The sequence below is a fragment of the Malania oleifera genome, chromosome 5 (genome assembly GCF_029873635.1).
Source record: "Malania oleifera isolate guangnan ecotype guangnan chromosome 5, ASM2987363v1, whole genome shotgun sequence".
In the NCBI taxonomy this organism is placed as follows: domain Eukaryota; kingdom Viridiplantae; phylum Streptophyta; class Magnoliopsida; order Santalales; family Ximeniaceae; genus Malania; species Malania oleifera.
In genome coordinates this window covers 280006-300380 of record NC_080421.1, presented here as the reverse complement: position 1 = coordinate 300380, position 20375 = coordinate 280006, and the positions used below count along the sequence as shown (strand labels likewise).

Sequence of the window (20375 nt, the reverse complement as noted above, 5' to 3'; positions counted from 1 at the left end):
AGTAGATGTCTCATCCTCCCCTTCCAAAATTCTTCTCCCATAAATTAAATTTTCTTTTGCTATAAGGAAAAAAATTAGTCAGTTTAAAATGGGGAGCCTTGACAAAACATGTATATGCCTACTCCAAATCATTAACACACCAATCAACCATTAAAAAAGGCTCAGATATTCAGCCAAGCAAACCAATAAACTGAAATCAGATCAGACTGCTCATATGTGAAAAATAAAAATAAAAATAAAAATAAAGAAAGCTTTATTAGTAGAACTAAAACCAATTAAGTCAAGCTCCCAACTCATTCATGAAATTGCACAAGCTAGAAACAATCAATCTTCAATACCCAAATTAGGTCAAAAACTACACAGTGCTCCTATATTACATTTGACATCCCTTCCCTTCTTATAACATGCACCAAATTAGGCAGCTCTACTACTCACTCGGAGAGAAGATGGCCAAGGTGGGCAGATCAGTTGCACTATCTTTGCAGCTTCCCGACAGAATGCAAGTATATTGACACAGATACCACACTGGAAATACAAATCAACAAACCTTGATTTAGGATAATAAAGAATCATAACCAACCCCAACATGTGATACATGTTCCCAGGCAGCACAAAAGGCTGTTCTCCTGTGTCGTTCGTATGTGTGATACTTGCATAATGATCATGTTAGAATACCACTTAACCTAAAAGCTTAAGCTGTTAGGTTGTGGGTTAACAATGTATATCAAGCTTTAACACTCTCCTGCACGAGCAGTCCAGCAGCATGTGGAGAGAGAAACACACGATAAATAACACCCATAATAGGAAATAGAATAATTTTTTTAAACACCACACAATAAATACAAGCAAGAAAACTAGAACTCAGGACCTCCTGTTAACCAGCTCTGATACCATGTTAGAATATCACTTTACCTAAAAGCTTAAGCTATTAGGTTGTGGGTCAACAATGTATATCATCAAAGCTTTAACAGATCATAATCCTTAAGCTAGTAAAATTTTATTCAAAATGATTAGTATAGCAATAATTATGAACATATCCATATATTTTGCCATGTTTTTTGGCTGGTGCTAAATTGGTTAGCCAAGTTGGTACTCAACAGCAAGAAAGCCATATATACAAAACAGGCAGGAAGAACTGGTTCATGCAATCGTGTTCCACCATCCAATGAACAGTGTTTATTAAAATGACACAGATATTATGACTTGTAACTGAAAGGCACTTACGTCGATCCAAGGAAGAAAGCGAGGGAGAGATGAAACCCAAATAGAAGCACTGAAACAACTGCTGTTAGAAGCATTGCCACTGAAGTGGAATATACCTGCACAACATAGGGTGGCAGGATGAATATGTAGAAAATGCAGGATATTAATGCTGAATGGCCTCTGCAATATACAAGACAAATAGATCATTTTTTTTTTGGGGCTGAATATGGAAGCACTACATTGTTGACACTTAGGATATACATCCTGCCATCAACCAAATGTGGCAGTTGACAGAGCATTCAAGGTTAATAGATGAAAAGATAAATGTCAATTGAAGCCAAAACTTCACGATGATTTCCTCATGAAATTAAACATGATTCCTTCACCTGATATGGATGCAACATAAATAGTGAAATAAATCATACATTTCAAAATACATAGTAATATTGCCTGTGTACCTTCACAATATTGTCAGCATACTTCATTACCATGGATACAGCAATGCCACTGCACAAAACAAATTGTGATATAATATATACAGGGAGATGTACAAACAAAAAAATTAGAGGAAAGAATCAATGAAATAAATTGCAGCCATCACCATTCAGAGAAGGCCGGCCATTGACTCAAAATAACAATATTTTAATCCAACTTTCCTACATGCTATTGGCTGCCAACTTTATACCCTCACAAGCTCTTCTATTTCTCCACATGCGGCAGCACCAGCTGAAAAAAAATGTACTGTTGGATCAGGTGTGCATACCCCTCTTTTTTAGCCTCAACCTTAATAGAGCCTGCGGCTGCCACTTAATTCCCAGTAAAGCTACTCAGCTTGTCCTCTGAACGACTAACATCCATCAACCACTGTAATGCCCAAATGCAGGGGCAGCATCAAGGCTCTGCAGCCATGGAGAAATTAGAAGAGGAAGGGGAAGAGGAAGGGAGGAAAGAGAAGATACCAGGGGGAAAACTCACGCTCACTTCAATTCAAATTCATCAACTGCTAGGCATTATGGCTTTTACACTATTTTTAAGAAAACCTCTAAACAAGTGAACTTACAAACATACCCCTAAGACTACATTACATTAAAAGCATACCCCCAGAATACAATTACTACAAAAAAGCCCACGACATAAATAATCCTAATACAAGCAACTACACACATATACTTAAACTACTAAATAACTAAGCACATTTGGGTTCTGGATCCAATAAACCATTCACCCTATTCTTTGACATAGGCCTCCTAATTGGGTCGAAATGATCCATCCAAATAGCTGCTTCTCATCCTACATCAATTCCCTCCTTCCAGAAAGAACTCGACTCCGTTGATTTGGGGAAAATACCAAGGAGTCCATCACCATGAATAGTCATCTCGTTTCATAAGAAAGGAACCAGCAGTATGCTTCAACTTGGTGAGTGGAAGAAACTGTAATGGCATCAACTTATACTTCTTTTTGTCAATGGAGAGAGAATGATAATTCCCATACCCATCATGCTTCACCTTTCTATCAAATAACCATGGTCGGCCCAAAAGAATGTGACTCCATAATGGAACCAATCTTGACGGTAAGTAAGCAGCGATCATGGACCCTCAAGTTGGTATTATTCACTCAAGCAATTTCAAGATGAAGCTTAACTTCCAAATTTAACTTCTTCATAGCTTCTTCAGAAAATACATTTGTGCAAGCCTTAGTCCCACTAGGTGGGGTTAGCTATATGAATCAGTTTTCACCAATTTATATAATCATGGACCATTTCTTTTGATAGATTTAAGGATATTAAATCTTTACTCACTATCTCCTCCAAAGTTATTTTAGGTCTATCCCTATCCCTTCTATTGCCCCCCATAATAACTAAATCACTCTTCCTCACAGGTGCACTATGTGGCTTATGTTTAAGCAAGTGTCCATACCATTTGAATCGTCCCTCCCTTATCTTATCTTCTATAGGAGCTACGCCTAACTTATCATGAATATGTTCATTCCTTAATTTATCTTTCAATATTATACCACTCATTCATCTAAGCATTCTCATCTCGGCAACTTTTACTTTTTGGATATTATATTTCTTCATCGCCCAACATTCCGATCCATAATAGCATTGCTGGTCTTATAGCTTTCCTATAAAACTTCCATTTCAATTTTAAGGGTATTCTACGATCACAAAGCACACTTGAAACACTTCTCCATTTTACCCAACCCACTTTAACTCTATGCATTACATCACTTTCAATTTCTACTTTGGCACGCATAATTGATCCAAGGTATCAAAATCAACAAGTTCTATTTATTTCTTCATCATCAAGTTTAACTTTGTCCCAAATATTCCTCTTATCATTACTAAAATTACATTTCATATATTTTATCTTATTTCTACTTATCCTAAAACATCTAGATTCCAAAGCTTTTCTCCATAATTCTAACTCAGCCTCTACTACGTCCCTAATTTCATCAATTAATATAATATCATCTACAAACAACATACACCATGGAACCTCTTTTTGAATACTCTCAGTCAATTGGTCCATCACAAAAGCAAAAAGATAAGGACTCAAAGCAGATCCTTAATGCACACCTATGGTGATTGGAAATTCTCTAGTTTCTCCATATATAGTCCTTACACTAGTCATTACTCCATCGTACATATCCTTAATGACATCAGTATACCTACAACATATACCCTTTTTTCTAAAACCCACCACAGAACTTCCCTAGGTATCCTATCATATGCTTTCTCAAGATCAATAAAAATCATATGCAAATCTCCCTTCTTTTCCCTAAACTTTTCCATTAATTTTCTTAAAAGATAAATAACTTATGTGGTAGATCTTCCAGGCATAAAACCAAATTGATTTTCTAAGACCTTCATTTCTAACCTCAATCTTTGTTCAACTACCATTTCCCATAGTTTCATCGTATGACTCATAAGTTTAATTCCATGATAGTTATTACAATTTTGAATATCTCATTTATTTTTGTATATAGGTATTAAAGTACTTTTCCTCCATTCATTTGGCATTTTCTTAGTTTTTACAATTGTATTAAATAAATTAGTTAACCATATAATTTCATTATCACCTAAGCTGTTGACTTTTTGAGTCTGATCCCTAGTTTTGATAATGACAAACTGTATGTTACTAATGTGTGTACCTAAGTACTTGAACAGGTTAATCTTTTAGAACACACACATGAAGGTGAAGTGGAAACCAGAAAGACCTTAAAGAGCACATACTCCCGGCATATTCATATATGGCATCTGAAGTAGCAAAAGATTGAAGACCTCTCTCTTTATTGTATTTGCATTTATTCTTTTGGGTCTGTAATATTTAATATGGTCTGTAATAATGCATCTACATGCATGATAGGGTTTAAATGCTCAAAAGGCCATAGACTGACTGTAAGAAACCGAACCTGACTTCGGTTGACCAAAGGTCGACCGACGCTGGATTTTTTGGGCTTAATTTAAAAGCCTAGACTGTAGACTAACTCTTGGTCCCCGAGCACCTCATGATAAATCCCCTATAACTCAAGAGTTAAAAATATATGAATAGGGATGAAACTTAAGCAAAAATTGGACCTACCCTTAATCTTGAAAGGGTTTTGGCCGACCGAACTCAGGACGTGGAAAATGTCTCGGTCGACCGAATAAGAGCCAACAAAGTTGACTGTTATCTGAGCGATTGAATCCAAAATGAACACACTGTTCACGATCGACCGAACCTAAGGGGTGTCAATTTTCACCTTCTCCGGCGCCCAAACTCTAAGTTCAAATATACCCCGAGCGACCAAAGTATGACGTTCGGTAGGCCAAACTAATAACCGAACAACTGAACCTCGAGCGTTTGGAAAATCACCTTGGTCCAGCCACCCGAGCCTTTACTCGGGCATCCGAAGTCAGAAAGTAAATTTTTCTGACTGTGTCTGTTCGGGCGACCGACACTTAGGGTCGAGCAACTGAAACTCTCAAGTTGCTATATTTTTAACCGCGGTAATTGGCTTTAAACAAGGGTTATGTGTTAATTAAACTTTTCGAAAATTCCCTCTATGTCCCTAACATTCAAAAATTAAGGGAATTCTATATATACCCCTCACTTGTCCAGATTAGCACATAATTAGCAATATAATTAGACAAAAATTCTCTCTGATTTTTCCTCAGCTTACATTGCATATTTTTCATATCTTCAAGTCTATATACTTCATACTCTCATATATTTTTGCTTGAAATCCTTATCAAAACCAAAGAGTAATTTTTGCTTACTCCTTTCTTGCAAACTAATTGCAAGTTAGAGGGAGTTTGATTTTCACTTGGTGTGTGCCTACACAGATTCGTTCTTAAAGTTCATTACTCTCATTTGCGTGTATTGATTGATATTTTTTCTTGGAGTAAAACTAGGGTTCTTTCTCAATATATTTGATTGATAAATATCTTTTTGAGAAGAACCATTCTTAGCTTCTGAGTCTTGGCATCTTCATTGCCAGATTCGAAAGCTTGCTTGCATTTTCGATAAAATACTTTTTGAGCAAGCTTGAACCCTAATCTCGTCTGTGCTTATACTTGAAAAATATTGTGTTGAGATTTTCTGTTTAGGATTCAAAGTTCCTTTGATATATACTGATTTTATTTGTCTTGAATCAAAGGTAGTTACTCTCACATATATGCACATATATACATTGTTATTGAAAGCTGAAATAGTGTTTTAGCAAATCTCACTTAAGCATTAGATTTTATCATCTGTGAGTGCATATATTTTAGATCATAATATTGTACAAATCTGCTTGTGTTAGAAGCATTGAAATTGTACACGAAATTGTGTCGATTATCTGTTGTATTCCAGGCGTGGCCTGAGGGGGTGTTAATCTAGCCCGTAAGGATTGATTGTAAACGTTGAGGTCAACCCTGACAATTTGACCTGGTGTTGTATACGGTGCCGCTCCACTCATTAAGTGAGCCTTAGTAGAATCCTCTTCCTTGTGAGCTTGAGGCGGGGACGTAAGCAGTATTGGCCGAACCCCGATAACATTTCTTATGCCTGATTTTAATTTCCACAATTTATTTCTGCACTTGAATGTTTATGTTTTTATTATTGTGAATGATTGAGAAATACTGAAACTGCTTTAATTGTTTAAATATTTGCTCAGTTAATTACCAGTATGTTTGGGATTGCATGGATAGACCCTAGGTTGCGAATTGAATTTAAACTAGGCATAAATTTTTAAATACCCAATCCACCCTCCCCTCTTGGGAATACACCAATTCCAACATAAGCATTTCCAAACTTCAATTGGGATGTTATATGGTCCCTTAGCTTTCCCATTTTTCATATTTTTTAGTGCGAACTTAACTTCGTTAACTCTAATTTTGCGAATAAATCTCATATTTTTAGCCTTTTCCTTATTTAACAATTCTAAGTTTAAGCTTTCTATTTGGTTTTCATTAAACAACTTACTAAAGCAACTTCGCCATCTTTCTTTAATGTTTTCGTCCTTAACCAAGACAATATAATCCTCACTTTTTATACATTTTACATTTCCTAAGTCCTTACTCTTCCTTTCTCTAACTTTAGCAAGTTTAAATATATCTTTTTCCCCTTCTTTTGTACCTAATCTATCATACAAATTATTAAATGATCTATATTTAGCTTCACTAACAGCTTTTTTTGCATCTTTTCTTGCCTTCTTATATTTTTCAAAGTTATCTCTGTTTCTACATTTTTGCCATGTTTTATACCAAATTCTTTTTGTCTTTATGATTTTTTGTACATCTTTATCCCACCACCAACTCTCTTTACTATTCAAGAATCTTCCCTTTGATTCACCTATAATACCTTGTGCTATTTTTTTAATAGAGCTAGCTCATTTATTCCAAAGAGTATTTGTATCTATCACATCCTCTATGGTCCAATCCCCATCTTTAATCATTTTATCTTTAAATTTTATTATATTTTCTCCTTTTAGATTCCACCATCTAGTTCTCTTACACTGGTTTATTTTATCCTTCTTTTTCCATTTTTTAATACATATATCTAACACTAAAACTCTATGTTGTGTGGTTAGGTTTTCACCTGGAATAACTTCACAATCTTTGCATGATAAACGATCTACCCTCCTAGCTAAAAAAAAAATCTATTTGACTTCTGTTTTGTCCACTTTTAAAGGTTATTAAGTGTTCTTCTCTCTTCTTAAAGCAAGTATTCATTATACTAAAATCATATGACTTAGCAAAGTCTAAGATCATCTCCCCAGACTCATTTTTGCCTCCATATCCATATCCTCTATGTATCATCTCATAATTTTTATTATCTCTTACAATGTGTCCATTCAGATCTCCTCCTATAAATATTTTCTCAGTCCCTGGTATGCCTTGTATAATACTATCCATATCTTCCCAAAATTGTCTCTTAAGATTTTCTGCTAAGCTAACTTGAGGAGCATAAGCACTAATGATATTTATTATCTCTTGTCCTAATACCATCTTGATTTTTATAATTCTATCCCCTACTCTAGTTACATCCACAATGCTATCTTTTAAGTTTTTGTCTATAATAATGCCTACTCCATTCTTATATTTTTATTTTCTAGTGTACCAAAATTTAAATCCTGATTTATCAATTTCTCTAGCTTTTTTCCCCCACCCACTTAGTTTCTTGAAGGCAAATTATATTAATTCTTCTTCTGATCATTGTATCCACAATTTCCATGCTTTTACCCGTAAGTGTCCCTATATTCCAAGTTGCTAATCTAATCATAATTTCCTGAACTAACGTCTTTACCTGCCCACGCCTTTAGCTGGAGATGAACACGCTGTTGAAAATTGGGAGGCATAAATTACTCCTACATGGCTCACTTCATCTCATCCCACGTTGTAATCTCAACAAATCTCCTTCGTCTAAATATTTCCCGTTCTTTAATCCACCAAATCAAGTAGTTCCCTTCAATTTTGATTCAGCAAAGTACAAATTTCTAGCCTCATTCATGTCATGCCATCAGAAATAGTACTCCAAAGAATACACCCAATCATCTAATTCATCAGGACAACCATCACCATTAAAATCTGAGACTTCTATTTTAATTCCCTTACTCAAATGATTATTTCGGCCTTCACACAACTCAAAAGCATAAGGGAAAGCAGCTATTCCACCATCTTGTTTGGTAGGAATTCCATGGGCCTTTTACCTAAGGCAGCGACTTCCGTTGTTAGTCTATTCAAACAACTAATAATAGTCTCCAAAGCATTTTCCATATTTGTACCTGCCGGATAACAACTCCACCTTTGCAGACAATTCAACATTGGTCACCATAATGCACTTATATGAAGCAAATAACAAACTTCACTTTTAATTATTTAAGAATAATCTTCAAGTCACCTTTAATCTTGAGTATCACGCAAAAATGAAATAAATTCACTAGAAAAACTCACAAATAGCAGCAATAAAACCTGAATTTTGATGCTGGCAGCGACAATTTCTAGGGTTTTGTGCCAAATTATCATGCTTGCTTACACAATTTCAAGTTAGGAACCAAAATATCATACTACAAATCAAAATATCATGAGAAAACACCAATTTCTCATGGCTGGGAACCAATTTCTCGCAATTCTGGCAGAAGGAGGTAAGTCCGGCAGAATCTAACTCGCAGTTGCCAGAGCGTGGGTCGCTGGCAGCGACTTTCCGGCAATGATTTTTTGGTGAGTGGTAGATCGAAGTGTGGTGAGTTGAACGGTGGTGGTGCATCAATAAAAAACTCCAGAAATGGTGATTTTGAAGGGGGTGACGGTTGGAGAACTTCAGTTGGTGCGTGGAGCTTCATAGCTGGTCGGTTGGTGATGAAATTTTGAGGGCTAATGTTTCTGGGGGTTCTGTTTTTGGTAATATGGTTGCTGTTGCAGGAAGGTGGCTGGTTTGAAGAAAGGGGGACACAGCTGGAATTTTCTGAGAAGTTCTAAAACTGCAGAACTGCTACAGCTACAACAACAACAAAACCAAGCCTTAGTCCCACTAAGTGGGGTCGGCTATATGAATCATTTTCCGCCAATTTATGTGATCATGGACCATTTCTTTTAATAGATTCAAGGATATTAAATTCTTACTCACTATCTCTTCCCAAGTTATTTTAGGGTCTACCCCTACCTCTTTCTACTACCCTCCACAGGTGCACTATGTGGCCTACATTGCAAGTGTCCAAACCATCTGAGTCGTCCCTCCCTTATCTTATCTTCTATAGGAGCTACACCTAACTTATCACGAATATGTTCATTCCTTAATTTACCTTTCAATGTTATACCACTCATCCATCTAAGCATTCTCATCTCAGCAACTTTTACTTTTTAGATATTATGTTTCTTCATTGCCCAACATTCCGAAATTGGAAATGATGAGACGAGAGAGCAACAAATAAAAATGGATTAATGCAGAAATTGGAAGATGAAGATGAAGAAGATGAAAGAAACAGAGAGCTAATTGCTGGACAGAGACTGCTGCAAGTAGAGGAGACAGCAACAGAATTAGAAATCAGGGAGTCGAGAAAATTATGGGAGAGAATTAAGAGAAGAAGAAAAGAAACAGACAAGAAGAAGAGGGCAGACTGCTGCTGGGCAGCAGGGAATTATAGACAGAACAGGAGATCAGAAACAAAGAAGAAAGAAGAAGAAGAGAAGAGGAGAAGAGTGAGGGAGAATGGGTGGACTGAAACGGAAGAATGGAGATCGTGATTGGGCTCTGATAGCAAATGATGCAGGGGCAGCATCAAGGTTCTGCAGCCATGGAGAAATTAGAAGAGGAGGAAGGGGAAGGGACGAGACCAGGGGGAAAAACTCAACGTTCACTTCAATTCAAATCCATCAAAAACTGCCTACATCATGACTTTCACACACTATTCACAAGAAAGCCTCTAAACATATGAAATTACACACATATCCCTAAAACTACATTACATTACAAACACACCTAGAGGCGAGCACAATTCGGTGAAAACCGAATTACGCAAATTAACCGATCCAATTCGGTCAGTTCAGTTCGGTTTAATTTTAATTCGGTTCGGTTCAATTTTAATTTTGGGTAAAATCCGTTTTCGGTTTTCGATTCGGTTATGGGTAAATTTAAGTTCGGTTAACCGATTTAACCAAATTATATAATAATTAATAATTAAATATAAATTATCTATAGTGCTAAATTGTTATTGTTATTTGTTAACCCAATTAACTTAACCGGTATCTCTTTGCCTTTGGGATTTTAGGGTTCCCATTCGAGGTTTCCAATTTCCACATTACTGAACCAATTCGAGACTCCGAACCTCCACCCACCAGCCATCCAACTCCAGCGAGTCTGCGACCACACCGACCAACCAACCTCCAAGACTAGGTTTGGAACTTCGCAGTGCGTGCGCACTCCGCTTTGCTCACCCTGCTTCAAATCCAAACTTCCATCCCACCGTTCGACTAATTGGCTTTGAGATCAAGGCTAGAGACATTGAGAGTTTGAGTCGCCTTGCCCTTGGCCCCTTGTCGTCGCCCAAGCCCTCGCCTAGTTTACTAAGTCGTTTCACCCTCGCCATGTCGTCGCCCTAGCCCTCGCCATGCCGTTGCCCTAGCCCTCACCATGGCCGTCATCCTAGCCCTCGCCATGGTTGTCACCTCTCAGGTTGTTGTTGAGTCCTTTAAGATTTGAGATTTATGCCATTTTTGAGTTTTTGATTTGAGGCCCATTATGTTGAGATTTATTTTGTTCACATAATTTATAAAAGACAGTCATGCTAGTTGTGAATCTTGTGATGATCTTTCGTTTCTAGATGCTTTAACATTTGTTATCCTAATTCGATGAAAATTTCCAAGTTCATTTTAGTAGTTTTTGACTTTTGTGTGAACATTGGATGTTGTTTTCAGGGACAATCTAGAGCATTCCCAGTACATCAAGGCTTTGTTTTAAATTCTTCTCTTATTTGTGTAGTTATGGATGAGTTCAGTAAGCATATCAAAAATGAGGTTTTGTGGTGTGTGTTGTTTGGGGACGATACTATGATGATAGATCAAACTTGATAAAGGGCAGCCTGGTGCACAAAGCTCCCGCGCATGCAGGGTCCAGTGAAGGGGCGGACCACAATGGGTGGAACTTGATATGGGGTGAGATTCAATATGGAATTATGGATTGAAGCTTTGGAACCTAGAGGATTTAAAATAAGAGGGAATAAGACATTCTATGAAATGCAGCTTTAGTAATTCAAGGCAGAAAAATTCAACTATTCAAAATCATCAATTTGATGTAAAGGCAAAGGAATTTTGTTTGCAGCATGGTTGTTTTTTAAAGATAATATTATATAGCAGCCATAGTGATTGTACTTTGCACTCTTCTTTGTCATTAGACTTAGTGCAGCTAAGTCAATTTGAATTTGAATTTGTTTTAACCCATTTGAGAGTTCTTATTTACGATTGCACTTTACACTTTTTTTTTTTTCAGATATTAAAGGAAGAATGAGTAATGACTTGCCTATGGAAGTGGAGGTGTTGGAGGATGCAAACACTATGCAAGGGGCTTCCCAACCTCAACCTTCAAATCCAAGCATGACAAGTGAGAATGGTACTAATCATCCCACTGAATCTAATCAAAAAACAAGGAAGGGAATGAGACCAAGATCTTAAGTGTGGGATCACTTCACTAAATTTGTGACCGAGTTCGATGAAACTAAAGGTAAGTGTCATTATTGTCATATTGACTACTATGTTGACCCTAAAAGGAATGGTACGGGCATACTTAGATATCATATAGTTAGATGTACTCAAAATCCAAATTTTGAAGAAACAAAACAGACAACTAAATTATCAACCAGCCAGAGGCAACTCTTACAAATTGGAAGTTTGACCAAGAAGCAATTTGAAAGGCATTATCTTATATGGTTATTGTTGATGAATTGCCGTTTAAATTTGTAGAGAATAGGGGGTTCAAACATCTTACGAAAGTTGCATGCCCTCATTTTCGAATTCCATCAAGATGGACAATTTCTAGGGATTGTTATGACCTTTACATGAAAGAGAGGTTAAAGTTGAAAAAGTTTTTGAAAACCTCCTCTCAACGGATTAGTTTCACAACTGACATGTGGGCTTCCTTGCAAAAGGTGAATTATATGTGTTTGACCGCACACTTAATAGATGATGACTTGAAATTAAACAAAAGGATCCTTAACTTTTGTCCAATTTCTAGTCATAGAGGTGAGAAGATAGGTATGGCTATTGAGAGGTGTTTGCTTGAGTGGGGAGTTGACAATGTGTTTACTCTAACAGTAGATAATGCAAGTTCAAATGATAGTGCAGTTGCCTACATAAAAAGAAAAATTTTAAATTGGAGAAAGGACATTCTAGGGGGTAAATTCATTCACATGAGATGCATTGCATATATAATTAACCTCATTGTGCAAAATGGTTTGAAAGAAATGGGAGATTTAGTTGCTCATGTTAGGGACGTAGTCAAATATGTTAGGCATTTACCAGCTAGGTTGAAAAAATTCAAGCGTTGTGCGTAGATAGAAAAAGTAGAGTGCAAAAAGATGTTATGGCTAGATGTTAGCTATCGATGGAATTCTACTTATATGATGATGGACACAGCTCAAAATATGAAATAGCTTTTGATAGGTTTAGGGATGAAGATCCTTTTTTTAGAACTGAGCTTGAGGCTAGGGATGGCACACCAAGTAGATTTGATTGGGAAAAAGTTAGAATGTTTGTGATGTTTTTGGAACACTTCTATGGCCTCACTTTATGAGTTTCAAGTTCTTTGTATGTTACAAGTAATACTTTTTTTGATGAAATTAGTGGGATTGAATGTCTTCTCTAAAAGAGTGGGAAAGTAGTGATGACTTGGAATTGAGTTTAAGGAGTATGAAAAGGAAGGAAAAATACAAGTATTGGGGAAACATTAAGAAAAAGAATATGTTGATTTTGTTGCATCCGTTCTTGACCCTCAACGTAAGTTGGAATTTGTGCAATACTCTCTTTCTACAATATATGAAGGTGACCAAGATTTATTGATGGGGAAAAGGTTAAGGATACCACATTTGAATTTTGCTAAGTATAATAAGTTTTCCCAATCTAAAAATGAAGAATTAAGCAAACATGAAACTTCAAGCTCCACTGGTCAAGGGGAAGCACAACAGAAGTTCAAAGTTTTGTATCAAAAATTCAAGACTCAAACTGGAGGTGGAGATAACAAATAAGACTTGGATAGGTATTTAGGTGAGGATTATGAAAATGACGTGGAGGACTTTGATATTTTGGAGTGGTGGAACTTAAATAGTCCAAGGATTCCCATCCTTTCACATATGGCTAGTGACATCTTAGCAGTACCCATCTCCACAGTTGATTCAGAGTCTGCTTTTAGCACCGGGGGATGTGTTCTTGATGCCTTTAGAAGTTATTGGACTCCTAAAATTGTGCAAGCTCTTATATGTATGCAAGATTGGATCCAGGGTTCATGTAGTCCAATTAAGGTTGAAGAAGACTTAAAAGACCTTGAAAATCTAGAAAAAAAAGAATATTATATTTATATACATATACATAATACATATATATATATATACACACACACATATATATATATATACACACACACACATATATATACACATATATATATGTGTGTATATATATATATATCGTCAAAAATTTTCATTTGTTCATTGAATGATTAGTTATTATAATTTACAAAGTGCTTCTATACAATTTTTAGAGTTGTCAAATGTTGCATTGGAGTCCACAATTGGTGAATAAGTCAATCAAAGAAAGATAAAGGGTTAGTTTCACATTAAGATTATGCTCAAGAGTTTTGTCATTGAGATTACATGCTATCAATTATCATTATTAACAATATATAACTTATTATTTTAGCTTATTGTTGAAAACTTGGAATTTTAATGGCTTGACATTTTCAAATATTTACAGCACAGGAGTTGAGGAGTGGAAATTTGTGAGGAAAGAAGCCATGAAGTGGTAGCTGATGTATGAAGCCATTTCAATTTTGCTTCTAGTTTTTGGTTTTAATTTTGCACAAACAATTTAGATTTCAAGTTGTTTTTTGTTTTAATTTTGCACAAACAATTTAAATTTCATGTTTGATATTGATCTAATATAATAGTAGGGACTTTGGACTCTCAAGCGTCGAGCACAGTATGGACTCTAGACCCTCGAGAGTCGAGGGAATTTTATGGATTTATGCTGACAATGCTTGAACTAGGAATATGGATTTATTATATAATTTATATTTATACGCTCAAAGTCAAGCAGACAGCAAACTAGCAACTCAACAAATTTTTTTCAAAGTGAATTTGAGCATTTGACGATTAATATGCTAAGGAGAATTTGAATTTGAGTGAATTTTGGTTGATTTTGTTAAATGTCAAAGATTTACATGAGTTACATCTTAGTATCTTTCAGTGTTTAGTGTTTACCATGTATTAATAATTGATTGATAAAATAAAAGTAAAAATAAATCCTATAAAAAGATAACATGGATGCAATAGAAATGATTTTTGAAAATCGATAAGTTGAATTTTGAAAGCATACAAAGCATGATTTTTTCCCCATGATTAATTGTAATTTGGTTCGGTTAAATTTGGTTAACCAAATTAACCGAAATTTGGTTCGGTCGGGTAAGAAGGCTAATTCGGTCGATTCGGTTATGGCATATGGTTAACCGATTTGTTTCAGTTAATTCGGTTAATTGGCTGAATTGGCTGAACTGGCCAATTGCACACCACTAAACATACCCCTAAAATACACAATTACTACAAACAAACCCCTAACATAAATAATCCTAATACAAGCAACTACACACATATACTAAAACAACTAATTAACTTAGCACATTTGGGTTTCGAACCCAATAAACCATTCACCCTATTCTTTGACATAGGTCCCCTAATTGGGTCGAAATGATCCATCCAAATAGCCGCTTCTCGTCCTACATCATGCCCCCTTTTTCGAAGGTTCTTGAGTGTCAAAATTCTTTCCCACACTGCTACCACACGAAAAAAGCTTCAAGGAATTCTTATACAGCATTTCCAGAATATTTATTATTAAAAAGAAGTTTCAAACCGAGAAAGAATTCCATAATATTTATTATTAATGATCTGGTAAAAAATCTCGCTCTCAACTCCTGGTGCCCTTCCATTTACTTTATCCTCCAGGCATTGATTGGTCTACTTTTCATACAATAAATCAAAGAACCTTGTGTAGCTTCCCAAACCTGATTCTCTTCCACCATAAACCTATAAAACCACTTATTCAACAAATCCCTATCAAAAATGGTAAGACTCTTGACTCCCAACCCCCTTGGCAAAGGGTTGTTTCACTATTAATTGGAGTCCCTCCAATCTCCCTCCAACCTTTTTGCCACCATACAAGAGATAGGGAAAAGCTGCATAAAGTACATTACCAAATTAGTAATCTTAATAAGATTGAAACTTCCTCTTTTGGACAACAAATTTCTCTTCCACCTCGCCAACTTTTTTTCCAAACCTTCCCACCACCAGATCCCAAATACTTTTGTCCCTAAAATTTGCTCCAAAAAAATAAAAAGGAAAAGGAAAAAAAAAATCGAGTATGTCATTTTGAATTTCCCAACCTTGTCAAACATAGCTAAGATTTCCCCCTCAGTCCCTCTTATAATGGGAACAACCTCACTGTTCCTCAATTTTTCCTTCAACGTGGAGACCAGTGCAAAGCATAACAAAATAGTTCTCAAAATGGAGAACTATTAGTTGGTGCAACCCAAAAGACTAATACGTATAAAGTCCATAAGTTGAGTGCCCCCATTTTCTTTAGAACCAAAACAACAAAAGTATAACGCAGCTCATAATCTTGCCCATTTGTAAAACTCTTCACCCCCCCCCCCCCTTTTTTTTTTTTTCATTCTCTTAAAGGTAAGAAATGCCAAGGAGCCCCCACACGCTGGCGCATGAGCGAATTTCCGGCCACCTTTTTCTATTTTTTTCCTCTGTCATGCTCTGATTCCTTCTCTAGACTATTTCATCAAGCTGTTAGGTCAGTTTTTTGCTCATAAATTCAACCTTTTACGACTATGCACTCGCAGCATTCTGTTAATGTTTGTTCAAGGCTTGTGAAGGCTTCTTTGTGAGTTTTTCAGACCCATGGCAGCATTCATATGTTCAGTTGTAAGGCTGTGGCAGTGCTATATCCGTCGGTGAGTTGTTCACCTCATTTATGGCAGTTCAGCATCCAAGGAATGGTTGTATCAATTGTTAATGAGTTTATTGGGTCTGTAACAGTGGGGTTCACTGTGTTTTTTGATTCACTATTCTAATTCCTTCCATATACCAAAATATCAAGCTGTTGGACCTGTGTTTTTGCTCCAAGATCCAATCTTTGTTGTGACAATGCACTCATGGCAATTCGTTAGTTGTTGTTTGGTGTTAGTAACGGTCATTGGTGACCTTTTTGGGGCAGTGGCTGTGCTCATAAGCCGTTGTGTGTGTGTGTGTGTGTGTGTGTGTGTGTGAGGCTGTGCAGTGTTGCTTTCTTGGGGCTGCATCTGAGGTTGTTGGTGATTTGTTCATGGTAGTTTTGGTGATTCACCCCTCCAATTGTTCCAGTGCAGAGTGTTGCTTTTTTGGGGCTGCGAGTAAGTTTCTTGGTGCTATGGCAGCCTTGTACTGATTTATCTATGGCGTGTTCATGGTGGGTCACCTTGTTCGTGGTTGTTCCAGTTGTTCCAGCAATTAATCTTATGATCATTGGTTTGAGTATGTGAATGTTGGGATGAGTATGTGAATGTTGGGATGGCATTTTCAAATCCCAAAAGTATGATTTCTTTATTAGTCACTTGTTTGAGTGAACCGCATTCTATGACTATATCAAAGGAGTATTCCAAGTTTCTACAGTATCAATTGTCTTAACAAGCATCTTATCACATTGCTTCTTTTGCCCAAAAAGGTAATCTTACAGTCTACATGTCATCTAGTATCCTTCCTAGTAGTCCTTGGATTATTGATTCTGCTGCCACTGACCATATAACAAGTGCAACCAACTTCTTTTCTAATCTCCACCATCCCAAAAATCTCCCTCAAGTAACCCTTATTGATCAGTCGACTATTAAGGGGATAGGAACATTTCCTACTCCTTGTACTACTTCTCTTTCTTCTACTTTATACATTCCTAAATCTCCTTTCAATCTTATGTCAGTTAGTAAGCTTACAAAGTCACTAAATTGTTCTATCACATTCCTTCCTGATTTTGTGGTTATTCAGGATCTGAAGCTAGGAAAGACAATTGGCATAGGATGTGAGGCTCATAGACTATACTACTTTGAGTCGCCTTCTCCACCCATTTCCTGCCCAGTCACAGCTACACCACTTCAAATCCATTGTCATCTTGGTCATCCGTCCTTAGACAAGTTGAAACAGCTAGTTCCTACATTGAGTTCTGTGTCTAATCTTGAGTGTGTGTCCTATCAATTGGGCAAGCATCATTTGTTCCCTTTGCTCCCCAAGTCGACAAACGGGTGGTTAGTCCTTTCATGCTAATCCATTCCGATATTTGGGGTCCTAGTCGTATGACATCAAAGTTGGGGTTTCGGTACTTGGTCACATTTGTTGATGACTACTCTAGGATGACTTGGTTATATTTAATGAAAGATTGTTCCGAGTTGTTTGATATCTTTTGTGCTTTTAGTTCCCAAATAAAGACTCAATGTGACATGCCAATCAGGATACTTCATAGTGATAATGCTAAGGAGTATTTTAGTACCCAATTCATGACTAACTCTAGTATGATCCATCGGTCCTTTCGTACCCACATTCCACAATAAAATGGAGTTGCAAAGTGGAAAAACATGCATATTCTTGAAGTCACTTGTACCCTATTGCATCAAATGTCCCCAAAGTCTTTTGGAGTGATGTTGTGCTCACAGCTTACTCCCTCATCAATAAAATGGCAGCCTCTATCTTGGTGGTAAAATTCCATATTCAATTATCTTTCCTAAGGCTCCTTTGTTCTCCCTTCCTCTTTGCATATTTGGTTGTGTGTCTTTTGTACATCAGTTATCACCAAGAATAGATAAGTTGGATCCTCGTGCTATCAAATGTATTTTTCTAGACTATTCATATACTCAAAAGGGATATAAATGTTATAGTCATGCTTTACATCGATTTTTTGTCTCTACTAATGTCACCTTTTTTGAGTCTAAACCATACTACTCTGATTCCTTGAGTTCTATTGACTTTAATGAGTCCCTTCCTTTGCCTTGCCTTCCAAATCTAAACGTAGTATTTGTGCCTAATCCTCCTACATCCTCATCCAGTTTGAGTCCTTTCCGTCGCTAGGATCATCCCAATTTGCAAGTATGCACACGGCAACTCAAGGGGGAAGTGCCTCCTCCAACTTCTACTACTATGCCTCTAGTTCCCTTATCAGATGATCTTATTTCTCGTGATGTTGTTCCTCCAGCAGCCGTTCAAAAAGGTTAACAGACTTATACCCAACATCCAATCTCTAATTTTGTTTGTTATGATTTCTTGTCATCTTCTTATTACTGTTTTGTTAGTACTTTGTCTTATGTCGCTCTTCCAAGATCTATTTCAAAAGCCCAATCCCATTCTGGGTGGAGCACGGCAATGGTTGAAGAGATGCATGCACTACATGATAATGATACTTGGGATTTGGTACCTCTTCCTCCTAATAAGTCAGTGGTTGGTTGTCGCTAGTTATACAACGTGAAAGTCAATCCTGATAGTTTTGTGGCTCGTTTGAAGGCCCACCTTGCTACTAAGGGGTATACTTAGGTGTATGGTTTGGATTATTCAAACACATTCTCCCCAGTTGCTAAACTTGCCTCAGTACGTTTGCTCATTTCTTTAGCCACCACTTGTCATTAGCCTCTACATCAATTAGATGTGAAGAATGTTTTCCTACATGGTGATCTTCATGAGGAGGCATATATGGAGCAACCCCCAGGGTTTGTTGCTCAGGGGGAGTCAGACTTAGTAGGTTGACTCAAGAAGGTCATTGTATGGATTAAAACAATCTCCAAAAGCATGGTTTGGCCGTTTTGGTGTTGTAGTACTTGAATTTAGCCTTCATCTATGTGCAGTAGATCACTCTATATTTTATCACCATACTCCACCGGACAGTATTTTGCTTATTGTATATGTGGATGACATTGTGATCACTGGTGATGATGATCATGGCATCCAGGACCTAAAACATTTTCTACAAAGTAAGTTTCAGAGCAAAGACTTGGGACCATTGAAGTACTTCTTGGATATAGAAGTATCAAGATCGCATACGGGAACTGTCCTGTCACAAAGGAAGTATGTTCTAAGTCTTTTAGATAAGACGGGGTATTTGGGATCCAAACCTATTGATACACCAATGGATCCCAATAGTAAGTGCGAGATGTGGGTGATTTGTTGCCTAACCCAGGTCAGTGCCAGAGACTTGTTGGAAAGTTGAATTATCTCACATTCACTCGACCAAATATATCCTTCGCAATAAGTGTTGTGAGCATGGCCTTAAATTTCCACAAAATTGTCTCCATCACCCTCGAAATCGAAATGGCAGTCGATTTCCGTCTTGCATAATTTCCTTTGAAATCTCAACGAATCATCCGAAATTTATCGAAATCTCAAAATTTTAGTGAAACTTGTCGAAATTTTAACTATACGATGAAATTTCGTTAAAATTCAAATGAGAAATTTAGGAATGAAGTGAAATTTCTATCTTAATTTATTTTATTTATTTATCGAAACAAAAGATTATTACAAGTTCTTTTGAAATTATATGAAAATATAAACTTACAGTAACATTTTATTTAACCATTCATGTCTAAATTATCATTATTTGTATTACAACTTGTGAGTCAGTTTCACGATTCCCCAAGAACAAGTCACTAGGATGCAGTAATTCGCATTTTGAGATATCTCAAAGGTGCACTAGGGAGAGGTCTCTTATATCAGGATCGGGGTCACACTCATATTCAAGGATATACGGATGCAGATTTGGGCCGAATCACCATCCGATTGAAGATCCACAACTGTGCATTGTATCTTTGTCGATGGTAATTTGGTGTATTCGAAAATTAAGAAACAAACTATGGTTGCCAAGTCAAGTGTTGAATCAAAGTATAGGGCTATGGCGCACACTAATGTGAACTTGTTTGGCTGAAGAACATGTT

At 36.7% G+C, this 20375-nt stretch overlaps 1 protein-coding gene across 2 annotated transcripts in view; it reads right to left on the bottom strand.

Annotated features, from left to right (window-relative positions):
* Positions 1-230: 230 nt before the first annotated feature.
* The window catches only part of LOC131156350 (CMP-sialic acid transporter 2-like), a 32340-nt gene continuing 12195 nt past the window's right edge, over positions 231-20375 (bottom strand). For both annotated transcript variants that reach the window (XM_058109966.1, XM_058109967.1), the window contains exons 13-15: positions 1662-1710; positions 1225-1319; positions 231-525 (exon numbers count right to left, since the gene is read on the bottom strand). In XM_058109966.1, the coding sequence (XP_057965949.1) occupies positions 474-525; positions 1225-1319; positions 1662-1710 (196 nt within the window). In that variant the 3' untranslated portion in view covers positions 231-473. The remainder of the gene's footprint in view (positions 526-1224; positions 1320-1661; positions 1711-20375) is intronic.